This window comes from Salvelinus namaycush, chromosome 25 (genome assembly GCF_016432855.1).
Source record: "Salvelinus namaycush isolate Seneca chromosome 25, SaNama_1.0, whole genome shotgun sequence".
NCBI lineage: Eukaryota > Metazoa > Chordata > Actinopteri > Salmoniformes > Salmonidae > Salvelinus > Salvelinus namaycush.
Window position 1 is genome coordinate 1,361,255 of NC_052331.1, and position 27,928 is coordinate 1,389,182.

A 27,928-nucleotide genomic window follows, 5' to 3' on the forward strand; every position below is an offset into this window, starting at 1 on the left:
AGCGCATGCATTGCGTGCACATTCCCGACTACTGCTAAAGGATATCGCGGCACTGCGATGAGAACTGATAATAAAATACATGGCTTAGAGAAACCAACGCGCATCTGTTCTGGAAATGGCATGCTTAGTTTTATAAAAAACGATATTATTTTGCCACAGAATTTCCATTAGTTTATCTCCACATTGAGAGACAACATACACATCAGTATGGACACAATGTTGTAGTGAAATAAAAGGTATGCTTTAGGCTAATTTATACATTTACTAGGTTTATGTTTTCTAAAAAGCCACCTGGCTCCTGATACAACTCATCTCTGCCGGGACTCGAACCCGGAGCCTCTGGATTAGAAGTCCAGCGCGCTATTCCATTGCGCCACAGAGACTGAGTCTCACCAAATGATGAAAAAAGGGTTTATATTTCCCCCTACCGTATACAGCATCCTCATCACGCAGCATCAGGACCACTTGGCTGCTGTTCACCGACAGACCGGTAGAGGTCGCGCTAACAGCATCACTATGCAGCGCCAAAATGGCGATATCAGTCTCTGTGCGTTTCATCCAAACATCTTTCATTTCATGCATAATTACGCTGAGTAATTATTTGAAAAAATACAATATTAAGTGCATTTGTTACAATTCATGTAACTTGTAAATATCAGATACAAGCATCCGATAAAATGATGCTCTCATCATGGAGATTTCCCCCCTATCTCTCTTGGTGAATAGAGTCTATTACTCTTTCCTTGTGTCACCTCTTTTTCTCTAGACCACGCGCTCTCTGAGATCTAAAGGGCGCAGCGTAGCTTAAATGCTGACCAAACCGTGTGCCATCACGCGCAAGTTGATTTTGTCAAACCACACCAGAAGCGATCAGGACGTGCAGGTTGAAATATCAAAACAAACTCTGAACCAATTATATTCATTTGGGACAGGTCAAAAAGCATTAAACATTTACGGCAATTTATCTAGCTAGCTTGCTGTTGCTAGCTAATTTGTCCTTGTTTAAATATTGGGTTGTTACTCGTCATCTCCTCCTTACTTATTTTTCTTCTTTGGACTTTATATGGCAGCTTTACAACTGACAGGAGTGTGGACCTCATCTTTCAATCACCCATGTGGGTATATGCTCCTAAAAACCAATGAGGAGATGGCACGTGGGCATATGGTCCTAGAAACAGGAGGCGGCAGGTAGCCTAGTGGTTAGAGCGTTGGGCCAGTAACTAAAAGGTTGCTAGATTGAATCCCTGAACTGACAAGGTAAAAATCTGTTGATCTGTCGTCATTGTAAATAAGAATTTGTTCTTAACTGCCTTGTCTAGATAAATAATACAATGATGGGAGGGGCTGTACTTGCAGCATGTTGAGCATCACAAATAGAACCAATTTGTATTTTAGCGCCTGGCCGTGCATAATTCTTAACTGGAATCAAGTTGGAAACACCAAGACTCTTCCCAGAGCTGGCCACCCGGCCAAACTGAGCAACCAGGGGAGAAGAACCTTGATCAGGGAGGTGACCAAGAACCCAATGGTCACTCTGACAGAGCTCCAGTATTCCTCTGTGGAGATGGGAGAACCTTCCAGAAGGACAACCATCTCTGCAGCACTCCACCAATTAGGCCTTTATGGTAGATTGGCCAGACGGAAGCCATTCCCCCCTGTAGGCTGTCTCATCATTGTTCGTAATCAAGCCTACTACTGTTGTGTCATCTACAAACTTGATGATTGAGTTGGAGGCATGCGTGGCCACGCAGTCATGGGTGAACAGGGAGTACATGAGGGGCCTGAGCACGCACCCTTGTGGGGCCCCTGAGTTGAGGATCAGCGTAGTGGTGTTGTTTCCTACCTTCACCACCTGAGGGTGGCCTGTCAGGAAGTCCAGGACCCAGCTGCACAGGGCGGAGTTAAGACCCAGGGCCCAGAGCTTGATGATGAGCTTGGAGGGTACTATGGGGTTGAAGGCTGAGCTGTAGTCAATGAACAGCATTCTTACATAGGTATTCCTCTTGTCCAGATGGGATAGAGCAGTGGGCAGTGCGATGGCGATAGCATCGTTTGTGGATCTATTGGGGCGGTATGCAAACTGAAGTGGGTCTAGGGTGTCAGGTAAGGTGGAGGTAATATGATGCTACATACGTCTCGTGTCTGAGCCATTGACTTGCGACTCCACTTTGTCTCTGTACTGACGTTTTGCCTGTTTGATCGCCTTACTGTGGGCTCAACTGCACTCTTTGTATTCAACCATATTCCCAGTCACCATGCCGTGGTTAAATGCGGTGGCTCGTTCTTTTAGTTTTGTGTGAATGCTGCCATCTATCCACGGTTTTTGGTTTGGGTAGGCACTATATAGGAAATAGGGTGCCATTTGAGAGACAGACACACACATTAATAAGCAGCATGTTGAGACCCACCATTATATCGCAGCCTAGCATTCTCAATAGACAGCAACTGAACAAAAGCAAACAGGATCAGGTGCAGAGAGAGAGTGAGAGCACAGCTCCTGTGTGGCTCAGTAAGAGGTGTAGCCTCAGGCACATTGTAGTTTGTTCAGAAATCACAACTAGTTTCAGGCGGAGTGTACCCGCATCCAATAACTTGCAGGTGCTCATGAAATAAAGACAGATACATTTATGCACACTGATGAATGCTCCCGTAGTTTAATACGTTTCAAACACCAAATCGCGGGATTATTCAGCAAAGTTGCAGTTATCCAAATCAGTGGCAACCCGTCATTCAAGGCAGGTGGGGCAGAGCAAAAATAAATATATATATTTTTTCAAAATTGGGGGGGTGGTTTGCCTGTTTTGCACAATACGTGTCACATATCAGTTTGCAAACAATGTAAAAAAAAATATATATCATTGAGTGAGGCAGCTCAAAAATGCAGGTGTTTCAGCTTAGTTCAGTGCTTTCTTGTGGTGGTGAGGCGAGCGAGCAGAAAATAGGAGCATTGCGCCGTGATTGGCTCAGTGTTCTGTGGCCTGCTGGAGGTCATTTTGCAGGGCGCTGGCAGTGCACCTCCTTGCACAAAGGCGGAGGTAGCGGTCCTGCTGCTGGGTTGTTGCCCTCCTACGGCCTCCTCCACGTCTCCTGATGTACTGGCCTGTCTCCTGGTAGCGCCTCCATGCTCTGGACACTACGCTGACAGACACAGCAAACCTTTTTGCCACAGCTCGCATTGATGTGCCATCCTGGATGAACTGCACTACCTGAGCCACTTGTGTGGGTTGTAGACTCCGTCTCATGCTACCACTAGAGTGAGAGCACCGCCAGCATTCAAAAGTGACCAAAACATCAGCCAGGAAGCATAGGAACTGAGAAGTGGTCTGTGGTCACCACCTGCAGAATCACTCCTTTTTTGGGGGTGTCTTGCTAATTGCCTATAATTTCCACCTTTTGTCTATTCCATTTGCACAACAGCATGTGCAATTTATTGTCAGTGTTGCTTCCTAAGTGGACAGTTTGATTTCACAGAAATGTGATTGACTTGGAGTTACATTGTGTTGTTTAAGTGTTCCCTTTATTTTTTTGAGCAGTGTATATATACACACACGTTTCAGAAAACCATAACTCAGTCAGCTTTCATATCAACCTTCTGCCCTGGCTACAAAATGCTATTAATGGTGAGGTGTGACGTGGACACATAAAACAAAGTAATGGGACTCTGTCTCTTTCACTAGGCTGAGGATGATCCACACGCGCTGTGGCGGAGATACAGATATGGACTCGGATCGAGACAAAACTTGGGGCTTGAATAGATAGAGATTTGAGTTGAAACACCACACGCATAAGCTCTGACTTGCAAGTGGCATTAATGCTGATTTGAAGCTCTGAGTGATGTAAATGTGGATCTATTGCAGATAAATGGAAGACGTAAATGGAGACAAATGTAGGACATTACCATGTGAAGAGGCAACCTGTTTACTATATATATATATATATATATTGCACTATTTTTGACCAGAGCCATATGGGCCCTTTTGTCAAAAGTAATGGACTTCATAGGGAGCCATTTGAGAAGGTGATATTATTGTTCAGTTAGATAACAAACAGGGTGATATTATGGTCCTATTTCCAATATTTCAGTTTCATTTTCCCCATCACACAACAGTATCCTTTTCTAGCCTTGTGAAACCGGACTGATCTCGCCATAGGTAAGTAAAACAGAATGTGAGCTAAGTGAAACAAAACGTTAGTCTGAGACCAGGCTATGCCTTTCCATGATAAAAACAGAAAAAAAAAAAAAATAGGTTAGACATATTTATTTATTCATTCAATTACTGTGTTGGGGACACAAAGACCAGAACATTAAATAAAAAAAACATCCCTTGTGTCCGCCTCCTCTCTCTCTTCCTGCACTCCTTTTCTCTGCTCTCGTCATGCTGCTCACATGTATGCAATGGCAGCAATGGAGGTCAGTATTGACAGCACAATGACCACGTAGCCCGAGCGATACACCTCAGGAATCTTAAATCCCTTACCGCTATCCCAGAACTAACAGAGAGAGAGAGAGAGGGAAAGAAAAGGAGAATATATTAAGGAAAAACAAGGACCGACAGACAGTGTTGACTTGTGTTGTGCCCTGTGGACACAGTACTTACCAGATGGCGGATTCCGTTCAAGGTGTGGTAGGACACAGGGAAGGCAATGCCAAACTTGGCAAGGCTGAGCAGAGCAGGACCAACGGACAGGGAGTGGATCAGGTCAAGGTAGTATGGATAGTTACCTGGCAACACCAGTGCCAATAGAGCAAATGCTGAGATACCTGAGAGAGAGAAAGAACAATAAATATATGTTGAGGTCTGTGATCATGTGGGCCTTTCCATACACTGTACAAGGTTGTTATATTACATTACCTCCACTGAGTCCCACTCCTGTGCCTCTGTGTGTGATGGACATCATCATAGGCAATGACCACCTGCAAGACACAGGGTACCATGACAACATGGCCATCACACATACAGTATATAAACACGGCATTTGTAGTCCACACTGGATATAAACCCTATCAAGTTCAAGTTGGGGGGGCCTGAGTTATTACCGGCCATGTCATCTGACGTTTAATCTAATACACTGTGGCCTAGCTGGTCCAGCAAAAGTGATAAAGGATCAGTACATACATAAAGGAGTAAATTATCTTGTGAGGAATGGTTGTTTTGTGCTTTAAAAAAGGTACTTATGCTCCCCTGATCCATAAACCATGTCACAATACACTGAATCAAAGCTGTGTCTCTGGTCTTTCCATGGGACGAATCGCTGATGGCCTGGAGACTCAAACGGACTGTACAAACACAATCAAGCCACTCAGCACCAAATTCAACAGGGACAGCTATTACTGAGGTGCAGTGTGAGCTCCTTCATTATCACACATGTAGTCAACTTACTTATAGATGGTCAGATGTGGCGACATGGGTCGGTTCAACTTGTTGTTTTTAGCCCAATACGTGTTCATTTCCTCATTTGCTGTGGTTCCCATTGGAACAGCACTTAAGAGACGGAGAGAAAAACTGAATTTAGAACACATAAAGGCTATAGGACATGTACACATACAACGTTGTTCTTTTTCAACATAGAAAAATAACAGAGACACACGTGTACACGGACACACACTTGACACATCTACTCACTGTCTGTATAGACTGCCAAACTGAGGGCGGAACAAGCAAGTGCCCTTTCGGGTAAAGGTCCTGAGAGAGATGAAGCAAAACACATTTAGTAATGTTAGTAATAACAAGGTTAAAGGACGAGATTCGTTTCATTGAGCAGCTTCCTTCTTAATTCATTACAGCTTGTTTGATATTGGTGAGAAGGTTGCGCAATGGCTCAATTAATAATGCACAAGCAATCATAAACGGTGTGGTCAAAGTTCAACATTTCAAGGGTGTTAATGTTCAAAGACCCTAGAAGAGCAGAGGTTACTGCGCCTTTCTATACGAGGAAGAAATACTAGTACGCTAGCTGGCTAAGTAGCTAGTAGTAAAAGGGTTGAACTTCTATTTGGGTCACACGTGATGAGAGGAGTCCCTAGCTAACCTCACATCCAAGGTTGGGACAAGCTAGTTAGTTACGATACTTCACAAGCAGGCTAACGTTAGCTATCTAGATTGGCCGTTACATCCATGGGATTTGGACGCATGGCTTCCATACGAATGTAGAGCTCATTGTAGCGTTCATTAGATATCAAAATAACATGTACATCTCAAACCTGTCGTCACAGGAGGAGTTAACTATTTAACTTGTATGCGTAGCAAGCAACAATGTTATGACGGGGTGACGCAAGCTTTCTAGCTAAGTTAAACAATATACTTGAACATCGAATTATTCTAAATGAGTATTACACGTCTAACCAACAAACGAACGGAACACCCAAATACAATGTATCGAAGTTAGATACGGTACAGTTAGCTAGCTACTGACCTTAGAAGCAACGCCATTTTTTATTTGACAGCTGAAACAGGATATGGCGTGTCTAGATGTTATGCCGCATTCGAAACAACTAGTAACTCGGAAATCTCTGACTGACAACTCGGGGAAAAAAACGTTTTGAACGGTCATGCAATTCGGAATTCCTACTCGGGAATTCAGGCCTCTTTCTAGAGCTACGACTTTCCTACCTGAAGATCACTGACGTCATGATTTGATCTTGTATTTTCCGAGTAACCAGTTGTTTTGAACGAGGCACCAGTTCCGAGTTCCCAGGGGTTTTGAATGCAACATTATTATATTTTTCCTGACGCTACGGGGCGGTCAGCCACAACGTCATAATCCCCGCCTATTTCTACAAGGTATCTTCTTAAAATGTGATTTGAAACCTAAACCTAACCACACTGCTAACCTTATGCCTAACCCTAATCTTAAATTAAGACCGAAAAGTATCCAAAAACAATTAATCGATTTTTACAATATAGCCAATTTTGACTTTGGTAACTAGTGGAAACCCATGCACTATTTTCACTCCACTTGGATACTTTTTATTTATCCCTTATTTTACCAGGTAAAATGACTGAGAACACGTTCTCATTTACATCAATGACCTGGGGAATAGTTAATAGTTACAGGGGAGAGGAGGTTGGGATGAATGAGACAATTGGAAGCTGGGTATGATTAGGTGGCCATAATGGTATGAGGGACAGATTGGGAATTTAGCTGGGATTAACACTCCTGCTCTTACAATAAGTGCCATGGGATCGTTAGTGACCACAGAGAGTCAGGACACCCATTTTAACGTCCCATCCAAAAGACAGCACTTTACACCGGGCAATGTCCCCAATCACTGGGGCATTGGGATTTTTTTTTACCAGAGGAAATAGTGCCTCCTATTGGCCTTCCACCACAACTTCCTGCAGCATCTGGTCTCCCATCCAGGACCAACCCTGCTAAGGGTTGGCAAATCAACAGTGGGATGCAGAGTGGTATGCTATGACTGGAAGTGACTTTTTTGTAGCAGGTTAGGAGAATTTACGCAGTGATTAGGAGAATTAATGTAGCAGGTTAGGAGACTGACGTTAAGGTTAGGAAAAGGGTTAGTGTTAGGGGAAATGCTCTCATAACCTGCTACGAAAATCACTTCCGGTCGTAGCTGAATCGAAGTGGTGTGAAAAGTGTGTCCCCGGGGCTGCCATTTTGTACTGCCATTTTGAGAAGGTAATGTTGAAGGGTAGGCCTAATGTAACAATTATTTACAGTAAAACGGTTTAAAAGCTAGAATCTATCATTTACACAATAACAAAGCTGTCAGCCCACCTGAGTTTTGGAGAAGAAAAGCTGAGGAATGGCCGTGTTGAAATGTAACCACTCTCAAATTCATAGACCGTTGCAAGGACTGACCATCCATGATATCAAAATGATCGTTTTAACCATGTTTTGAGGCTATACAGTGTGTTTACATTGTGCACAAACATTGGAGTAAAACAATCTTATATTTTGGGTTCTGATGGGGTACGACAGTTGAATTAAGCTCATGAGGCATTTCTAAATTATATACTTCAAGAATCAACGGCTATACATTTAAAGGCAGAGGCTACGAATACGGAGTTTTCGACCCCACCCCGCCTCTGGAGACGTATTTCTCAAATCAGATCCGAATAACTTCTGCACACACACCTACATTTCTCTCCCTCTTCTGGACCCTCAACCAATTTGATCGATATGATGATTTAGATCTCGTATTTCTGAACATCTGCGATTTGAACGAACGTTCCAAAAATATATATGAAGGCTACAACCTTCTCTATCTGTTGTAACATATATTGCCGTAGCACAAGCATTGCATTGGGGCAAACAATTAGCGTTTTGTGTGACGATGTAATCATTATAGTTATGCAGCCATATAGCCAGCAGTCGTGGCTCCCGTTTAGCCAATGATGATGAAAAAATAACATTAACTCGCTATTGACTGCCTGTTTGTGTCTTGCTTGTTTGATATGCGGTGTAGGCTCAGTGGCGACCCGTCATTCAGGGCAGGTGTTCTGAGCCCCACCTGTTCAGCAAAGAAAATACAAAAATTCAAGCCCCTTAGGTGCTGCCAACGTTACATTAGAAGTGCACGCGTGATGGGGTAATACAAAAGCAAACAACAACTGCAGATTCACTTTATTTCATATCGAGATTTTCAGAGCAATTTATTTTTCACAACAATGTTATGATAACCCAAATGGCGCCCTATTCCATACTGCACTACTTTTGACCAGGGCCCATATGACTCTGGTGAAAGAACTGTATTATGTAGAGAATAGGGTCCCATTAGGGATGGGTAGCCTTCAGCCCTGATTATTATTTTTTTTATTGGTGAAGAAAAAAATATTCAGGGTGCATTAGTATGGTACAGGCATGTTGGAACATTTTGTTAGGTTGCCATTTGGGTTTTGGAAAATCATTCTAGTACAATAATTGTCATCTGGAAAACTCAGAAATGTCAAATCACAATTACAAGTCTATTTGCAGCAGAATTCTCTATGATAACCAGAATTTTGTACTGATAAACTGATCCATGCAATAATACACCAATTGCCTGGCAGACAAACAAACACACAAACACACACTAGCAGGATTTACAGTGGTAATTTAGGCTTATTTTAAAAACCCATTGTTAATCACTTTCAAAGACAAAATTCAATTTGAAAGGTATTTTTGTTGTGCACACAAAAGCTATGTTCTTTCCTTAGCTAGACCTTGCATACACAAATATACTCACTCATTCAGAGGGGTTGGGTTAAATGCAGAAGACACATTTCAGTTGAATGCATTCAGTTGTACAACTGATTAGATATCCCCTTTCCCCTTTCATTAACACAGACTGACAGAAATTCAAACTCACAATAATACTTTTCTGAATGTTAATAATAAGTCTCCTGTTCCACCCAACCTATAAAACAGAAAGAAAAAGAACAGTCAGACACGGATTATGACTATATTAGACAACGTCATTATGTCCCATTATCTCTTCATCTGTGTTTCAATATGAACAGGCCTTTTTAACTCAGTGACTCACTGATCCCCAGCACATCAATCTGATTATTAACATGACTAATTAACATGAGCGATTAACTGTCACGATAAATGAACTTTTTTGAATATTTTTGAATATCTCAGTGACAGACAACCAGCATCTTCTGTGTCACATATTCTGTCACGCTAAGTATTTTTGAATCAGTGGTGGAAAAATTACCCAATTGTCATACTTGAGTAAAAGATACCTTAATAAAAAATTATTCAAGCTAAAGTGAAAATCACCCAGTAAAATACTACTTTAGTAAAAGTCTCAAGGTATTTGGTTTTAAGTATACTTAAGTATACAAATTAAAAGTAATTGGTCAAATGTACTTAAATATCAAAAGATAAGGTATAAATCATTTCAAATTCCTTATATTAAGCAAACCAGACGGCACCATTTTCTTTTTTTATGTATTTACGGATAGCCAAGGGCACACTCAGACATCATTTACAAATGAAGCATGTGTGTTTCGTGAGTCTGCCAGATCAGCGGCAGTAGGGATGACCAGGGAGGTTCTCTTGATAAGTGCATGAATTGGACTATTTTCCTGTCCTGCTAAGCTTTCAAAATGTAACGAGTACTTTGAGTGCCAGGGAAATTGTATGGAGTAAAAAGTAGTTTAATTTCAATAGGAATGTAGTGAAGTAAAAGTAAAAGTTGCCAGAAATATAAATAGTAAAGCAAAGTACAGATACCCCCAAAAATGTAGTACTTTAAAGTATTTTTTACTTAAGTACTTTACACCACTGCTTTTTTATCACCTCTGTGTCACTCTATGTCACCCACCTCCAGGACACCTCCTGATGATGAGTTTGCGGATCTCATCATAGATGAAGATGAGGACACTGTAGGGGAGGGCACAGAACCACCAGGAGACCCTGAAGGAGCGGGAAAGAGCGAGAGAGAGAGAGAGTCAGCGAAACAAGGGAAAGGTGGTTGGTGTAGTTCATTGTAAAATCCAGCCTGGTCTCATAGACTAGACGTAACATAGTAAATGCAAATCCAGGACAATTTTAGCATTTTAGAAACTTTGCAACTACTTACTACTTTTTAGATACTTTGCAATTACTTAGCATGTTAGCTAACCCTTCCCAAAACCCTAACCTTAACCCTTTAACCTAACTCCTAACCTTAAAATTAACCTTAAACCGTTACCATAACACCTAGCTAACGTTAACCACCTAGCTAACATTAGCCACAAGAAATTGGAATTGGTAACATATTGTACAAATTGCAATTCATAACATATTGTAAGAAGTCCAGGTTGAAAATTCATGCAGATTCACCCTCCGAATTATTGGGGTGATACGAGGATGTGATGAGGGTGTAACTAAAACATTTGTGGGACATGTTTTGGAGGTGTTGAGGCTGGGGATTATAGCGTGGAGACGTGTGTGGTACATTGTAAAAATCCATGTCTGTGAGAAAGTGTGATATGAGAAAGGTACGTGAGGGACATAGTAGTTTTGGGGTAGAATGAAAAACGGGGGTGTTGGGTATAGGATGTCATTGTTTTTAGGGTAGGTTGGAGAATATGTTGTCTAGTACTGACTTCAAGGGGTACATGCGGAGGGCGATGTCCATTCCTGGGCAGTAGGACAGGAAGGCAGCCAGAGCAGTCTCAGCAAACAGGCCAAAGATCAGGATACGATTCCTGTTAAGGAAATGGGGATGGGAGAGGTGAATACAGGAAAGAGTACGACAAGAAAAGGGGACCACTTTTGAAACAATTACCATATCCATAGGCCTACTACTTATACAAAGTAAAACATCCTCTCTTTCATTGGGTATGTCCCAAATGGCACCCTACTACCTATAGAGTACACTACTTTTGACCAGAGCCACTTGGGCCCCGGTCAAAAGTAGTGCATTATACGGGGGGGTTAGGTTGTCATTTGAGATGCGTCCTTTTCCACTTACTTCATGCCCTGCTGGAAGACAGAGTTCCTCCTGGTCTTGCAGATAACCAGATCAGCCCATTGCACCACCACGATGCTCGCGAAGAACGAGGTATGACAGGTGAACTCAATTATCTTTCGCTGCTCATAGGTCTGCGAACAGAAACACGTCTTACACGTCTTAAACCTGTCGTAGTCAAGAAAAAGACAAACTCCAGCGCACAGGTCATTTTGATGCTTCCAACAATTTAGATCCATTCAATTGTTGGAAGCATCCAAATTACCGGGGTGCTGGAGTTTTTCCTTTTTCCACCGTGACCACAAATCTTTCTCCATGCACCTGGTAGTACGTCAAGTTGTGCAAGTTTATTTTTTTATTTTTTTAACTGTTGTAGTAACGTGTGGTGGCTCTGCGTAAAATATAGCTACCGGCTGCATGAACCTTTAACCATTCGCTTCAATCTGTATGTGTTATGTGTGTTAAACCCTCTCATTCTCACCCACTGCTGCCCATAGCTGTCTTCCACCTCGTTGTTAGCACGGTCATCCCAGTTCAGACGGATGCCAAGGAGGGTCCCTGGCCAGAAACCATTCTCAGCCAGGATCACAAAGTAGGTGAAGAAACCTGCTATGGCCTGGATCATACCTGGAGAGAGAGAGAGACAAGTCCATCAGCACAATATACACTGAGTGTACAAAACATGGCATAGACTGACCAGGTGAATCCAGGTGAAAGCTATGATCCTTTATTGATGTTACTTGTTAAATCCACCTCAATCAGCGTAGATGAAGGGGAGAAGACAGATTAACGAAGGATTTTTAAGCCTTGAGACAATTGAGATTGTGTATGTGTGCCATTCAGAGGGTGAATGGGCAAGACAAAAGGTTTAAGTGCCTTTGAACAGGGTATGGTAGTATGTGCCAGGCGCACCGGTTTGAGTGTATCAGGAACTGCAACGCTGCTGGGATTTTCACACTCAACAGTTTCCTGTGTGTATCAAGAATGGTCCACCACCCAAAGGACATCCAGCCAACTTGACACAACTGTGGGAAGCATTGGAGTCAACATGGGCCAGCATCCCTGTGGAATGCTTTCGCCACCTTGTAGAGTCCATGCCCTGACGAATTGAGGCTGTTCTCAGGGCAAAAGGGGGAGCAACTCGATATTAGGAAGGTGTTCCTAATGTTTTGTACACTCAGTGTAACTTTCAATAACTGCAATGAATAACAGAGGGTAAAAAGGCAATCTGCATGTCTCAAATTGCACCCTATTCACTATCTAGTGCACTAATTTTGACCAGGGCCCATGATAGGGTGCCATTTGGGACACAGACCCACGGATGAGCTTGCAAGTGGAGGAGGTATTCTGACCTATCTGTCCGTAGGCCATGCTGATCAGTCTGTCGTTCACCAGCTTGTCCGTCTTTGGGCACCGGGGCTGACGCTTCATTATGTCACTCTCAGCCGTCTCGTAGGCCAATGAGATAGCAGGAACCTGGACCCAGACAGAGAAGGGAGAGGAGAGAGGGAGAGAAAGAGACGGGGAGAGAGAGAGAGAGAGAGAGAGAGAGAGGAGTGTGAGAGAATGTATGACAGACAGAACAATGTGATAAAGCTACACCTAGTAAACAAGCCCACATTGACACGATTTTAGCCCAATGAGGGCTAAAATATTTGCCCCGTGAGGCTGCCCATAATGGGCCGATGCACCTTTGCTATTTAATAAGACTTTATTTATTTATAATTTATTTGTGACACTTTCAATTCAGTGCATAAAGTGCATAATTTACAAGCCTTACAGGTATTTAGGAAATGTGATACATTGCATCAGAAAGACAAGAAAAACTATTACGTTTCTCATATGTGACATATTTAAGTATTTTTACACATGTCATCATTGGCATTGTACAAGATCACCAATATTTGGGCATCACACAACAGAACCCTTAAACTGGAGTGACACTCAGTAACGGTTGCACCACAATAACTATGTGCAAACCACGCCCCCCAAATATTTGAATGAGCACCGCCTCTAGCTGGACTTGGTGTGGGCTAGCCCGTGCGGGACTTGGTATGGGCTAGTCCGTGCTGGACTTGGTGTGGGCTAGCCCGTGCTGGACTTGGTGTGGGCTAGCCCGTGCGGGACTTGGTGTGGGCTAGCCCGTGCGGGACTTGGTGTGGGCTAGCCCGTGCTGGACTTGGTGTGGGTTAGCCCGTGCTGGACTTGGTGTGGGTTAGCCCGTGCTGGACTTGGTGTGGGTTAGCCCGTGCTGGACTTGGTGTGGGTTAGCCCGTGCTGGACTTGGTGTGGGCTAGCCCGTGCTGGACTTGGTAACAGTAACATAACCAAGAAATCAAAGTGTCAACAACTAAAAGGTAAACAATAGGCCTATAGCAAATGCAGCATATGGCATTCATTTTTTCACATGTAAATAGCACTTTTCAGTAGTGGTCAAAGCATGCCATTCCATGAGCGCAGCATTGATTTTTCAACTCGAATCAATGAGTCCAATCAGTCCTCTATGACAGAAAAATCCTAAACAACAGAGTAGGGCTGGCTAATAAGTCCTTAGTTTTGGGGTCATGCTCAGGTAAAACAATTTGTCTAATCTATACTTCCATATTTCCAAGTCCTTCCAAGTCCATTCTTAAAGATCAAGTTGTATAACATTTATTGGAATGACTGGAATTCTGATAGGCTTTGGTTTTTAATGTAAAGATATAATTTAATCGTATTATTATATGTAGTAGAGAGCGATGGGTTAGAAGAAGCCTACATAACCAACCCATAAAGTAAAATGTTACATCCATATATGGTCAGCTATGTAAACTTTAACATTGATTTATCCTGCAATAGATGTCGCTCAATTGGTAACATACATTTTTGTCTTCCTCTGATGCTTCTTATGGAGAAAGTAATCTAAAAGTAACTGAACGTAATCAGATTACGTTACTGAGTTAGGGTCATCTAAAAGTTACATTGCTGATTACAATTTTGGACATGTAACTAGTAACTGTAATGGATTACATTTAGAAAGTAACCTATCCAACCCTGCCAGTAAGGCAACAACAGGCCAATGTGAGTGAGTTAAGGTGGGAAATGGACTTAGCCCATTGTGAGACCAGAATCCACACAGCAGAGTGGATTCAAATCCAGTTTGCTTTAGTGGATTTAGCAGCTTTCATCCTGACGCAGGGCAGGGCAGGGATGAGTAACAGATTGTAAAATAGTGTATGATCAAGCTAAGAGAATGGCTGGTTGTGACTCTGAGTGTCAAGTAGTAGAGATATGATGAGTCAACATGGCCAGTCATAGAATCGAGAATTTGCTGAAAGAGTTGTAATGTTCTTCGGCAGTCAGTTTGTTTGATCTCTTCTGCTAAATAACATTACAACTATTTCAGTGAGTGTGGGTTTTACTTTCACAGTTTCTATGCCTTTTAAACCCTGCACCCAAAGACTTTTGATGATGAACTATTGAGGCCAGCATGTCAATTCTTACTTCTATGACTGGCCATGTTGACTCATCATATCTATACTCCTTGACACTCACAGTCACAACCAGCAGTACAACTAATCCTGGACTAAAAAGCCCTTTCAATTGAGATTCTACATTGCTTTTTAGTCCAGGACTAAGGATTCATCTGTGTCCGGGAAACCACCCCTAAGACTGTTTCAGTGCGGGTTTTCCTTTTCCAGTCAGCATGGCAGGTGCTCACCATGTCAGTTCCCAGGTCGATACAGAGGATGGTGACCGTGCCCAGGGGCAGGGGAATACTGGCAATGATGAAGAGGAGGAAGGGGCTGATCTCTGGAATGTTACTGGTCAGAGTGTAGGCAATGGACTTTTTCAAATTATCAAAGATCAGACGGCCTGTTTGGGATTGAAGAAGAACAGATCAATTGATTGACTCACAGAATTTCCATTTTTTTCCCACTTTCTTTTTTTTCTTCTCTCTTCCTCTTTCTTCCTTACCTTCCTCCACTCCTGTGACGATAGAGGCGAAGTTGTCGTCTAGGAGGATCATGTCAGCAGCCTGCTTGGAGACGTCAGACCCAGCGATCCCCATGGCAACCCCGATATCAGCCTTCTTCAGGGCAGGTGAGTCGTTCACTCCGTCCCCAGTAACCGCAACAATTGCCCCCTAGAAGAAGAGAACAAAGGATCATGAAATAAGAAACATTTTTGTTGAATAACAGCTGTGAATTGGAGATAAATGCAGCGTTTTCATGTTCTTTCACCTCTGTCAATTTTGGAGCCATTTTCCCATCAAAAACTTTTCTATAGAATAATAGCCCCCCAATATCAAACTCTGAACAGAAGAATAGATTCAGAATTCCTAACTCCAAACCATGCTTTAATTATAGAGTGACTCAAACACACACACACATAAATACACACACACAAATACACACGCTAGCGTTCACGCATGCACATATGCACACACGCGCACAGACGTCCTTTCACCGTTCTCTGGCAGCCCTCTACGATGATGAGTTTCTGCTGAGGTGAGGTGCGGGCGAACACTATCTCAGTGTGGTTCCTGAGCAGGTCATCCAAGTATTCTGCGCTCATGTCCTTCAGGTCCCCCCCGTGCACCACACAGGCCTTGGCATCCCTGGGAGCGAGATACAGGTACAAGCCGACAGTGAGAAACAACACAAATACACACACACACACACGCGACCGCTCACACACAGATGCACACACACAGGCACGCATGCGCACACACACACCTGGGGTTGACTTGGCTTAGTGGAATATTCAGTCTTTCAGCGATGTCCTCCACAGTCTCGTTGCCCTCGGAGATGATGCCCACACCTTTAGCGATGGCTTTAGCAGTGATTGGATGGTCGCCTGTCACCATGATAACCTAATAGCACATCATCACAACTATAAGCACACCATATGTCATCGTTACCTGTCACCACATACAACAATCTGCTCATTTATGACATTCTTGCCTGTGCTAACTTATACACTTTGCCATCTTTTTTGCTTTGTGTTTTTCTCATTTATCATGTCCATGTATGTGTTAACCTATCATTCTGATTGGGCCCAATGAGACAAGTTTGGATGTGTTGGCTGATTGGTTAATTGGTTGTAGGGTCGCAAAATTCCAGTAACTTTCCCAAAATTCCCAGGTTTTCCAGAAATCACGGTAAAAGGATTCCCAGATTTCCTGCTTATTCCGGGAATGTACCGGGATTCCTGGAAAACCTGGGAATTTTGGGAAAGTTACTGGAATTTTGCGACCTTTCTTGGTTGATGACCCCACTCACCTTGATCCCAGCAGAGCGGCACTTCCCCACAGCGTCGGGCACGGCAGCGCGGGGAGGGTCAATCATGGACATGAGGCCCACGAAACACAGTCCTTCCGTAGGGAAGTTCACATCTTCACAGTCGAAGGTGAACCCCCGAGGGAACTGGGCCGGAGACAGTGACAAGTGACAGAACCCTGAGGGAGAGAGAGACAACAGACTGATACTTTTTTTTAAGACATCAAGGTTCAAATCTGCTTTTTGTATTTCGTCGAGTTTCTATGACGGGAAAGATGTAGGGAACAGATCGGGAGATACAGATTGAGAGGGGACACATAAAGGAAGGGCACAGACAACGGCCAGGGTGGCATGTGTGGTCTGGGGATAGTTGAGTCTCAAATGGCACTCTATATACTGTACGTACCTAGAACTCTCTCTCCTAGCCCTCCCAGCTCCATGTAGGCACTCTGGAAAGCTTCGTTCCAGTTGGCATCCATTGGAACCTCCTGACCTTGGATCATGATGGTGCTACACCTAAGAGGTGTACAAACACATAGGATTTATTCACCTTTTGCGGTCAATCAGTGAGCTGTGTATTTAGAGGGCACGGCTACGTACCTTTGGCATAATGGCTTATGTGACTCTGTCGTATTTACCTATTGAGGGAGACACAGTTTTGATGTAAATAAATACCTGTCCAATATTCTCTCAGGTGCTCCCTTCATAACGAGTAGGTGGCCATTTCCATTGTCTTCATGTTCATGAATGGAAAGCTTTCAGAAGGTGGGTAGAAGATAAAAGTATATTACATGTTTTACTCTTTTGTCATTGCCGTTTTTAATGGTTCTGGTGGTTCAAAAGACTTCTGAATTATGGATGGGGCTGTAATTCTGTTTGTACAACAATGACTTTTTCTTGTTTATACAGTTGTGTCTATGCTGTATGTTTTGTGTTGTGAATGTCCACGTTGAAGGGGTAATTGTATACCTGGTACTTGTTGGTCGAGTTGAAGGGAATCTCGCCCACCTTGGGGTTTCTGTTTCTCATGGAGCGGACACACCCACAGGAGAGCTCGATACATTTCAACAGAGCAGACTCTGACGCGTCGCCAGCAGTGTCCCTCTACAAAACAACACAACATCAAGCAGTCAGCAGGAGACGGTCTATTCACATTGTCAGAATGGGTTGCTGCCTGAAAATTGGTTTAGTATGTGACTACCCACATGAAAAAATACTATAGCATACAATGGTATAAATACTATAGTGTTCACTGTCGTGTTTTTGCGGACTTTAATGTGGTATTTACTGTAGTATACTGTAGTATTTACAGTTAACTATAGTATAAATACTGTAGTAAAAGAAAACTGTAGTATATCCTATAGTAATTAATGTAGTGTTTTTGCAGATTGTAGTATACTGTATTATTTACTGTAGTGTTTTTGTGGGAATTACTTTAGCATTTACTATAATGTTTTTGTTTTATTATCTTTGACATAGAAGTTGGGGCTTCTCCTTCAGAACACCTACTGTAGAAATACACATTTTCCATAGCCTGTAAGTAGGTAGGGCTGGGGTCTGAACGGATAGTTCAGAGCTTCTGCTCTTTTCTGTAACGTGTAGGGAGCACAATATATGGTTATATTTGGCATGTAGATTTCTCACTTATGGGTGGCACAAATTGTGATATGGGGGAGGGCAATGGACATGGTTTATGCAAATTAAATACTGTAGTATTTACTATAGTTAAAAAAGTGTCGTTTTTACAGACTGTAGTGTTTTTGCGGACATTACTGCAGTATTTACTATAGTATTCTACAGTATACTACAACATTCTATATTAAGTACTACACATGATCGAGGGATACTACAGTATGCAGTATACTATTCTACAGTATACTATAGAACTATATAGTAAGTACTGTAGTATTAGATAGTAAACTATAATATTGTAATATTGTAATATTGCTATTGTAATATTTTGGTGGAATGGGTTTTGTGTTGTTAGATTCAATGTTGCCAGGTGTGTCTAAATTACACTTTGTCGTATGGATCATTGGGGCACTTTAAATCGGACGACGGACTCTTACTGTATCAACCATTCCATTCCAGTCATTATTATAAGCCATCCTCCCCTCATCAACCCCCACCAGTATGGGTGTATAGTGGCCATTCCCTACCTTGAGGATGGGGAAGCTTTCCTGCCCAGCTTTGAACTCAGCGCGGTTGCAAAGTCCAGCCACGTGAGACAGAGAGTGCCATGTAGCTGAGCTCTTGTCAAAGGTGGCACCTGAAGGAACATAGGAGATCCTTCAGACTTACAGAGGGATGATTCATTTTTTCCAGAATTCCCAGTTGGAAGATTCCCAGATTTACTGTATATTCCATCCTGATTCCGGGAATATTCCAACCGGAATTTCTGGATAACCTGGGAATATTGGGAAAATACCCGAATTTTGTAACCATAGACAATGTGACTGAGCTGAGTTTGTATCTTTTTTCAGTATATTGTATAGCACACAGTATAGTATCTATTCCTTTCTAGTATCTCTATTCTAAATTCTTACATCAAAGCTCATTTAACACAGCAGAGAAGCGAACTAATTCAACGGGTCTGGCTGAGTGTAGAAGGGACAGATGATGCCTGTGGGTGGTCTCACCAGACTGGTCCTCCGTAGTGTCGGCCTCATGGATCATGTTGTCAAACCACATGTGGGCCACGGTCATGCGGTTCTGGGTCAGGGTCCCTGTCTTGTCGGAACAGATGGTGGAGGTAGAACCCAGGGTCTCCACAGCTTCCAGATTCTTGACCAGGCAGTTCTTCTTGGCCATACGCTTGGCAGTGAGGGTGAGACACACCTGAGAGACAGAGGGAGGGAGGGAGAGTGGGACGGAGGGAGGGAGAGAGAAAGAAAGAGAGAGGGGCGGTTGAGGAGAGGAAATGGACATTACCGAGTCCTCTTGCCCCTATACATATCTACCCCTACCACTCCAGTATCCCTGCATATTGACCCTGGAACTGTTCCTGTATATCGCTCAATTACTTTCTCATGTTCTTATTTCTATTTCTCATTCATTTTTGTTCTACTTTACCTGATTATATAGGACTACTGGTATTGATTATTGCATTGTTGGGAAAGAGTTTTCAAGAGAGGCATTTCAGTGTAGTAGCACACGTGACAATACAACCTGAAACTTGAGCAAGGACAGAGTAATGGTCAAAGATGGACAGATGGATGGAAAATCCTACGACAGAGCAGACTCACATAGACTTTGGTGTAAATTATGAGATTTAGCAAGAGGTTTGTGTGGAGACTTAGAATTATAATTTGGCCCATATACACAATACCAGTCCGTGGCCTTGGGGTGTCTAGTGGTCTAAGCCGCTGCCTCTAGCACACATAAATGTACCACTGCCAGTACGGGATTGAATCCGGCCCACTGCTATTTCACTCACCAACTACAATAGTAGTCGGACTCACAGTGACGGTCCCTGCGACAGACTAGCGTCTTGTCCAGGGGGTGTACTTCAACATCAAGCACATCAACCTGCCTCACGCAAGATAGGCTACTGCCCCTAGGCTACGGGCCAATCGGACTGGGACATTCAAGGCTTACTCACAGTGACGGTGGCCAGCAGGCCCTCTGGGACATTGGCCACGATGATGCCGATGAGGAAGATGACAGCCTCCAGCCAGGTGTAGCCCAGGATGATGGCCAGGATGAAGAAGGACACCCCCAGGAACACAGCCACGCCCGTGATCAGCTGGATGAAGTGCTCGATCTCCATGTTGATGGGAGTCTGGCCCGTCTCCAGCCCCGAGGCCAGGGTGGCAATACGACCCATCACTGTATGGTCACCGGTACCTACTACTACACCATGGGCTGTGCCTGAGGGAGGGATGGAGGGAGGGAGGGAGGGGAGGACAAACAATTCATTAATTGAAGATGGATGAGTGGATGGAATGGGGTAGATAGAGGGAGGAGAAATAGGTCAGGTCTCCCTTGTAAAATCAAAATAAATGAATAAAAAGATAGGAAAAGGATTTGTCCCCACTGACCCTCCACACAGTTGGTGGAGAAGAAGGCGATGTTTCGCGTCTCCAGGGGGTTTTCATGGGTGAACTCTGTTGTGCGTGTCTGAGGCTCTGACTCCCCAGTCAGAGAAGAGTTATCCACCTTCACACACAGACAGAGGAAAGTTATCCAGTTGGACAGAAGTAAATACAGACAGACAGACATAGAAAGACAGAGAGAGAGAGATAAAGAGAGAGAGACAGCAACTAAGTAATCCACCTGGACAGATGTGACCCTTGGACTCCCTGGCCTCTCCTCACCTTGCAGCCAGCAGCGGAGACAACTCGGAGGTCGGCAGGGATCCGGTCTCCTCCTTTGATCTCCACCAGGTCTCCCCTCACCAATAGCTCTGCATTGATTGTCATTTTCTCTCCCTCCCTGATCACCAGGGCTTGCTGCCAGGGATGGATAAGGGAGAGGAGAGATGAAAGAGAGAGAGGCAAAGGGGAGCTTGAAAGGGGAGAATGAAACTTTTTTCAGATAAACGTTCATTGGCAAATCCAAAGTTGGCTCAAATTATTAGTTGTGTTATGTTGGATAAGCTTATTATGCCTCTCAAGTCAGTGTAAGCCCACTCGAGGCACTCAAAGGAAATTAAATTACTTGAAATCGAAGAATATCCAAGGGGATTTAAGCCTATTATAGCCTTCACGCACTGTTACGATGACCAAGCCATAGCTTGTGTCCCAAATGGCACCCTATTCCCTATGTAGTGCATTACTTTTACCAGGGCCCTGGCCTTGGTCAAAAGTGGTGCAGTTTCCTTCCGAGTGGCGCAACGGTCTAAGGGACTGCATCGCAGTGCTAGAGACGTTACTACAGATCCGGGTTCGATCCTGGGCTGTGCTGCAGCCGCCCGTGACTGGGAGACCCATGAGGCGGCGCACAATTGGCCCAGCATCATCCGGGTTAGGGGAGGGTTTGGCCGGCTGGGATGACCTTGTCCCATCGCGCTCTAGTGACTCCTTGTGGAGGCCTGGCACATGCACGCTGACTTTGGTCGCCAGCTGTACGGTGTTTCCTCCAATACATTGGTGCGGCTGGCTTCCAGGTTAAGCGGGCAGTGTGTCAAGAAGCAGTGCGGCTTGGCGGGGTCGTGTTTTGGAGGACGCATGGCTCTCGACCTTCGCCTCTCCCGAGTCCGTACGGGAGTTGCAGTGATGGGACAAGACTGTAACTACCAATTGGATATAATGAAATTGGAGAGAAAAAGGGGTAAAAAGTACAATAAAAAATAAAAGAGTAGTGCACTTTAAAGGGAATAGGACCCTGGTCAACTGTGCACTATAAAGGGAATAGGGCCATCTCATAGGGTGCCATTTGGGACGCCGACAAAGCAATATACTGTGCTGTCTCAGCTCAGCTCACCTGAGGAACCATGTTCTTGAAGGAGTCCATGATGCGGGAGCTCTTGGCCTCTTGGTAGTAAGAGAAACAGCCAGTGATGATGACCACAGCTGACAGAACCACTCCCAGGTACAACTGTTATGGGAGAGGGAGGGAGGAGAGAGGGAGTGAGATAGAGAGAGAGGGAGGTAGAGAAAGAGAGAGGAAGAGGGCTGTATAGAGATAGAGAGAGAGAGAGAGAGAGAGAGAACAAGATGACCAGATGAATGTTATTGGTGTTGCACTACAGTATATGGCATACAGTATATCAACATAATTGTGAGTGAAAGTGATGTTGATGCTTGTTTTATTTGTGGTTGTATGTAGTATGTTTGCAACCAGGTTGGCGATGATGATGATGATAGACAGTGTTAGCTAATAACTGGGCAACTCTATGCAACCATGTTTGCTGCCGACACAACTGTTAATGGATCATGCAATTCTGTAGGGCAGCTGAAAGAGGCTCTTAAAGCTGACATGACCAAAATGTCAAATGGAATAACCCACAATAAATAAGTGCTTAAAAACAAAGAAACCAAGACAATGCTAATATGTACAAAGGAGAGAAGTAACAAACGACCCTCCTTACAGCTGACATTTGGCGGGACACCCATTTGAAGAGGTTTCAGAGACTAGGCTGTTAGGTGTACCGCTAGACAGTCTCTCTTGGTCATCACCTCTGCAACAAAATCATTGGACCCTCCTGTATGCTCAGAAGGATTGCGAAATATATGCCATAGCTAATTCGAAAATAACTCTCACAAGCTCTCATCCATAGTCAAATTAACTACTGCTCTGTCGTCTGGGGTAATGCGAGTGTCGGTGACCTAAAGAGCCTGCAAACAGCGCAAAATAAGACAGCCAGAATGGTTCTGCAATGTGGTTAGGAGAGGCCCTCCATAGAATTGGATACTGCACTCAAATGGCTGACTGTCAAGGAAATGATAGAAAATAATATACTAACTAACCCTTTTTCATAGAATTCACCACTCTGTAAGACCAACCACTATATATGATAAACTGGATATAGTCATAGACAAACACTCTCGTAACACACGGAGCAGAACCAAGACCACGTATAGACCACCAAAACCCAATTTAGAGCTAGTGAAAATAGCTTTAAGTTTCAGGGCAGTAAAATCCTGGAACTCTTTGCCAGGAAGTTCTAAAAACTTGTCAAATTGTTATTTTAGAAGAATAATTCACAAAGCACATTAATGAACAACTAGAATGGGTCTAAGAGGTTATTATAATATGTGATGTTGTATTTAAATTCAAATGAATATGTGCACATGAGGTATGTGGGTGGGTGAGGGTTGGGGGCTTGGCAGGTGTAACTCGTAATATGCAAAGGTATGGGAATGTGGATCTGTGTTTTGTGTTTTTACTTTGTTTTTGTTCTTTTTCTACATTTCTTCATGTTTTTTGCATTTCTTAAAGACTCTTGGAAGACTAGCCCTTGGTGGGCGAAAAGAGATCCTAATAAAATAAAAAGAAATCAGCACAAACAGATCTGGGACCAGGTTGGTCAATGTGTAGTGAACATGACAGATGTTATACAGCCTAGCCTTGAGGCGGTTCTCACATTGTCATTGGCTGGCTCGTCTTCAGTGGCCACTTGGATACTGTAGGCCAGGAAGCAGAGGATGGCACCGATCCAGAGGAGCAAGGAGAAGCCCCCAAACAGCTGACGGCAGAACTTCACCCACTCTGGCGTGGTGGGAGGGGGGGTAAGCACGTTGGGCCCATCCCTGGCCAGCACCTCCAGAGCCTTGGCATTGGTCAAACCCTGGAAGACAATATTGGCAATATTACAGGCATTCCTGGCATACAAATAATGCATTGCAAGACACACAACACGTTATACAACATGTACCACAGTCACTTAGACAATCACTGTCCGTCAGCGAGCAGACAGACCATCACTACGGAGACTTTGTTTATTATTTATTTAACCTTCATTTAACTAGGCAAGTCAGACAGTCACACTCACAACAACAAAATCATGTTTTCCATTTCTACGGCCATTTTGGTTGTTGTGTGTAGTGGGGCAGCTAAAGCATGGGATTCTGCCTTTTGTGATAGAGGCACCACACTTCACACACATCTAGGGCATGTCTGAAGAAGGGTGGCAGGTAGCCTAGCGGTTAAGAGCGAATCCCCGAGCCGACTAGGTGAAAAATGTGTCGATGTGCCCTTGAGTAAGGCACTTAACCCTAATTGCTCTGGATAAGAGCGTCTGCTAAATGACTAAAATGACAAATGTGGGGCCTCCCGGGTGGCGCAGTGGTCTAGGGCACTGCATCGCAGTGCTAACTGCGCCACCAGAGTCTCTGGGTTCGCGCCCAGGCTCTGTCGCAGCCGGCCGTGACCGGGAGGTCCGTGGGGCGACGCACAATTGGGCTAGCGTCGTCCGGGTTAGGGTGGGTTTGGCCGGTAGGGATATCCTTGTCTCATCGCGCTCCAGCGACTCCTGTGGCGGGCCGGGCGCAGTGCGCGCTAACCAAGGGGGCCAGGTGCACGGTGTTTCCTCCGACACATTGGTGCGGCTGGCTTCCGGGTTGGAGGCGCGCTGTGTTAAAGAAGCAGTGCGGCTTGGTTGGGTTGTGCTTCGGAGGACGCATGGCTTTTGACCTTCGTCTCTCCCGAGCCCGTACGGGAGTTGTAGCGATGAGACAAGATAGTAATTACTAGCGATTGGATACCACGAAAATTGGGGGGAAAATGGGATAAAATTTAAAAAATAAAATTAAAAATAAATGACAAATGTAAGAGAAGTATTATAGTGCCAGTAAAGTACCATTGCAGATTTTGTCCATCAACCCCTGGTGGCCATTTCTAATATGGCGACTAAACAACATTTTAGTTCTGTGTGAGATAAAGTCAGTAGGATTAAAGATGAGATAGACAGACATCTCTCCATATGGGACCTATATTACTTCACTGATATTCACTGTAATACCACTGAACACCAGTAATAGAGATATCATGTGGGGTTCCCATGTGGGACAGGGATGAGAACCCTGTGGACTCAACTTGGACCACATGGACCAAAGTAACAGTTGGGGGGTTTATGTGTGTAGCACTGACAGGAAGCAGTAGTTATGTAGAGATTAGATCAGGGCTAGGAGATTAAAATGACTCGGCAGAGCAGAAGGGAAGGCAGCTGTGTGTGTGTGTGTGTGTGTGTGTGTGTGTGTGTGTGTGTGTGTGTGTGTGTGTGTGTGTGTGTGTGTGTGTGTGTGTGTGTGTGTGTGTGTTACCCGAGCCAAGTCGACTGTGTAGCGTCTTTCCAGATCGTCTAATGATATCTTGTGATCATCCTGTGAAAGAACAGAATAATCTGATTTACTCAAATAAACCACAACCAGAAGGTCATTATTCAATATGAAACACACTGCGCTGAGTTCTTTACACGTGACAGCCTGGCTGCGTCCCAAATGGCACCCTTGGTACCCAGGCTAATTTGGTGCACTATTATTGGCCAGAGCCCTATGGGACCTGGTCAAAAGTTGTACACTACATAGGTAATAGGGTGTCATTTGGGACACACAGCCCCAGACAGCCGGTTGCTCTTACCATGGACACCTCCTTCTTGAGCTCATCCAAGTCCCTCTCCCTCTTCTTCTTCTTTCCTCCTCCCTTTTCGGCACCACTCTGAGGAATGAGGAGATTATCACATCAAACATAAGCCCTTAACTCAAACCTCCCACATACAGAGGGAGAAGTATACATAGGCATTGCATATAGCATGCGGTAGAAATCCTATATAGAATGAGTTATAGGATCCCTATGGAAGTATATCCATGTTTATATTATATATTTGTGTTCATAAATAATTTAAAAAAAAAAACATTTCACTAATGTATCAGCTGTAACAGTAGGATATCGTTGCTTTGTGTGTTGGTTCATTTGTGTGTTGGTTACATTGTGAAAGTATGGCGATGGAAAGTCTGAGTTGACATTAGTGAGTGTGTTGTTCAGATTGGAACAGTCGCTGTTGAAGAATGCAGCTTCGTGGAAATCATCTGCTGCTGTCACTCTTTCCCAGCAGAACGTGTGAACGAGTGAAAGCGACAGAGAGAGAGAGCGAAAGAATGAGTGTGTGAGAGAGCGACACATTGAAAAAGCAATCAAAAAAAGAGTTTGAGAGTAGAGTGTTGGTGGAGTGCAGGAAATGTGCCTGACTTAGCAATTTCCCCGGTTTCCTCTACTGTATGATATAACAGATAATCACCAAAACCTGCTAAAAACAAAAGTCAGCTGGAATTGAAACAGGTTATACAGCTGAAATTCTGTAATGTGTGTGAATAGAGATCTTGATAATATATTGATGGTATTAGTTATCGAGGCCCTAATCCTACAATCCAATGTGGTCACAAAATGCCTCAACACAACGGCATGTAGAACCGGCGCCCGGCGTCACTGCAGACGCTATTAGAAAACCGGCTTAGATTTTCCATAATGTCTGTGGCTGTATGTGACATGTCTAGGGTTGTAAAATTCTGTTAACTTTCCCAAAATGCCCAGGTTTTCTAGATTTCCTGGATGAAAGATTCCTGTAATCATACAATAATAAGCAGGAAATCCGGAATCCTCCAACCAGACATTTTTGGGAAGTTACAGGCATTTTACAACACTAGACATGAGTGTTGGTGTTAGACAATAAATTGACACCAACTCAACCATACATATATTCATATGACGGACTGTGTATGTGTGTATAAAGCAGAGTTGGGGTCAATTCCTTTTCAATTCAGTCAATAAACTGAAACTCCAATTCCAATTTTCCTAAATTTTCCTAAAAAAAATTCAATTTCAGTTTACTTTCTGAATTGAAATTTAATTGACCCCGACCCTGGTATAAAGGACAGGAAAATAGCCCTCTATATGCATGAATAAATAAGTGAAGAGAACTTACCCCTTTCCCCATGCTTGCGGTGTTCCAAGTGTAAGTTGAAATGTGAAGGGCAGACCTTTCGTCCTGACAGACAGGGGACTGATCTCTAACACGTGGAAAAGAAACGGATGACTTTTTGGGTGGCTGGGACTGACACCCCCCCCCCCCCCCCTCACCTCCCCTCTTGTCTCCTGTAAGGGTAACCTGAACCTCCCCAGCACTAGCACCCCCACCCCCACCCCTGGATACACAGAGGGGGCTCTGTGGTGTTACCTGCACCTGCTGTCCCCTCTGTCAGGAACAACCCAGAAGAGCACTGTCATAGGCTAGCACCTCTATTGCCACTGAAAACAATAAGAAACAGTGACAACAAACAAACGACAATATTAACCTCACATGTACCATTAATCAAGAACCCGATCAAGAAGTAGATCATCCAACGACTTTTCAAAATACACTTGAATGGAACAGACATGGAGAACACTAGTCATTTTCATTTGAGTTTATTTTATTCTCCTTTTACAACCGAGATGTGTTTGATGCTTTAATTTTTTATTGACCTTCCCTTGACAACACATTTTAAATAACCATCAAATGTATATGATTAGTGCACTTTAATTATAAAGCATTAAAATAAACGTAAAAATGTAAGCTTGACATTTCTAAGAAAGGAATGTTATCTGACAACCAAAATAATGCATACAGTACACAATCCAGACAACAAAACATTGTGAAGACATTTTAAAGCAGTTTTGTTTCATGTCGGGAGTCCGTGTGGCTGTACTGAAAAAGAAACAAAAGAAACATTCAAACTGATCACATCTGATGATGGATAGTTGGTTTAAACAGCGATGGGGTGAACAGAACTATCTATTTTCCATTGGCTTAATGAACCATGGTGTGGTTTTAACACACTCC

The 27,928-nt window shown here is 43.6% G+C and overlaps 2 protein-coding genes and 1 non-coding gene across 5 annotated transcripts; all 3 read right to left on the bottom strand.

Annotated features, from left to right (window-relative positions):
• Positions 1-309: 309 nt before the first annotated feature.
• trnar-ucu lies at positions 310-383 on the bottom strand. The gene has a single exon. It is a non-coding gene; the product is annotated as a tRNA-Arg (tRNA).
• A 3,861-nt stretch (positions 384-4,244) lies between these two features.
• Positions 4,245-6,646, bottom strand: LOC120020148 (succinate dehydrogenase cytochrome b560 subunit, mitochondrial-like). Of its 3 annotated transcripts, none has more exons than XM_038963621.1 (6): positions 6,612-6,646; positions 5,625-5,684; positions 5,382-5,483; positions 4,854-4,915; positions 4,599-4,762; positions 4,245-4,491 (listed from the first exon to the last, which is right to left on the bottom strand). In XM_038963621.1, the coding sequence occupies exons 1-6, from the start codon at positions 6,629-6,631 to the stop codon at positions 4,384-4,386; spliced, it is 516 nt and encodes a 171-aa protein (XP_038819549.1). In that variant the 5' UTR covers positions 6,632-6,646; the 3' UTR covers positions 4,245-4,383. The 3 variants fall into 3 exon arrangements, with proteins under 3 accessions (XP_038819549.1, XP_038819550.1, XP_038819551.1); XM_038963622.1 differs by lacking the exon at positions 6,612-6,646 and adding an exon at positions 6,415-6,489; XM_038963623.1 differs by lacking the exon at positions 6,612-6,646 and adding an exon at positions 6,194-6,215.
• Positions 6,647-9,332: 2,686 nt separating this feature from the next.
• LOC120020104 (sodium/potassium-transporting ATPase subunit alpha-2-like) lies at positions 9,333-27,043 on the bottom strand. Its single transcript, XM_038963550.1, has 24 exons — positions 27,032-27,043; positions 25,690-25,767; positions 25,374-25,433; positions 23,696-23,899; positions 22,093-22,206; positions 20,985-21,119; positions 20,709-20,826; positions 20,270-20,538; positions 19,308-19,506; positions 18,828-18,937; positions 17,638-17,772; positions 17,344-17,423; positions 17,075-17,184; positions 16,672-16,847; positions 16,126-16,262; positions 15,857-16,007; positions 15,365-15,533; positions 15,108-15,262; positions 12,760-12,883; positions 11,889-12,034; positions 11,411-11,541; positions 11,043-11,144; positions 10,277-10,368; positions 9,333-9,361 (listed from the first exon to the last, which is right to left on the bottom strand). Exons 1-24 carry the CDS (start codon positions 27,041-27,043, stop codon positions 9,333-9,335), a joined length of 3,036 nt encoding a protein of 1,011 aa, XP_038819478.1.
• Positions 27,044-27,928: the final 885 nt, after the last annotated feature.

What these genes read in the sequence shown, in the direction of transcription:
- LOC120020148 (XM_038963621.1), bottom strand. Translation starts at nt 6,631, where the DNA reads ATGACGTCAGTGATCTTCAG. An exon ending in CCACATCTGACCATCTATAA is followed by an intron (nt 4,916 to 5,381) that starts GTAAGTTGACTA and finishes TGTGTCTTGCAG; the next exon opens with GTGGTCATTGCCTATGATGA. An exon ending in AGGAGTGGGACTCAGTGGAG is followed by an intron (nt 4,763 to 4,853) that starts GTAATGTAATAT and finishes TCTCTCTCTCAG; the next exon opens with GTATCTCAGCATTTGCTCTA.
- LOC120020104 (XM_038963550.1), bottom strand. An exon ending in TCAAGAAGGAGGTGTCCATG is followed by an intron (nt 25,434 to 25,689) that starts GTAAGAGCAACC and finishes GTTCTTTCACAG; the next exon opens with GATGATCACAAGATATCATT. An exon ending in CATGGCCTACGGACAGATAG is followed by an intron (nt 12,035 to 12,759) that starts GTCAGAATACCT and finishes CTCTCTCTCCAG; the next exon opens with GTATGATCCAGGCCATAGCA.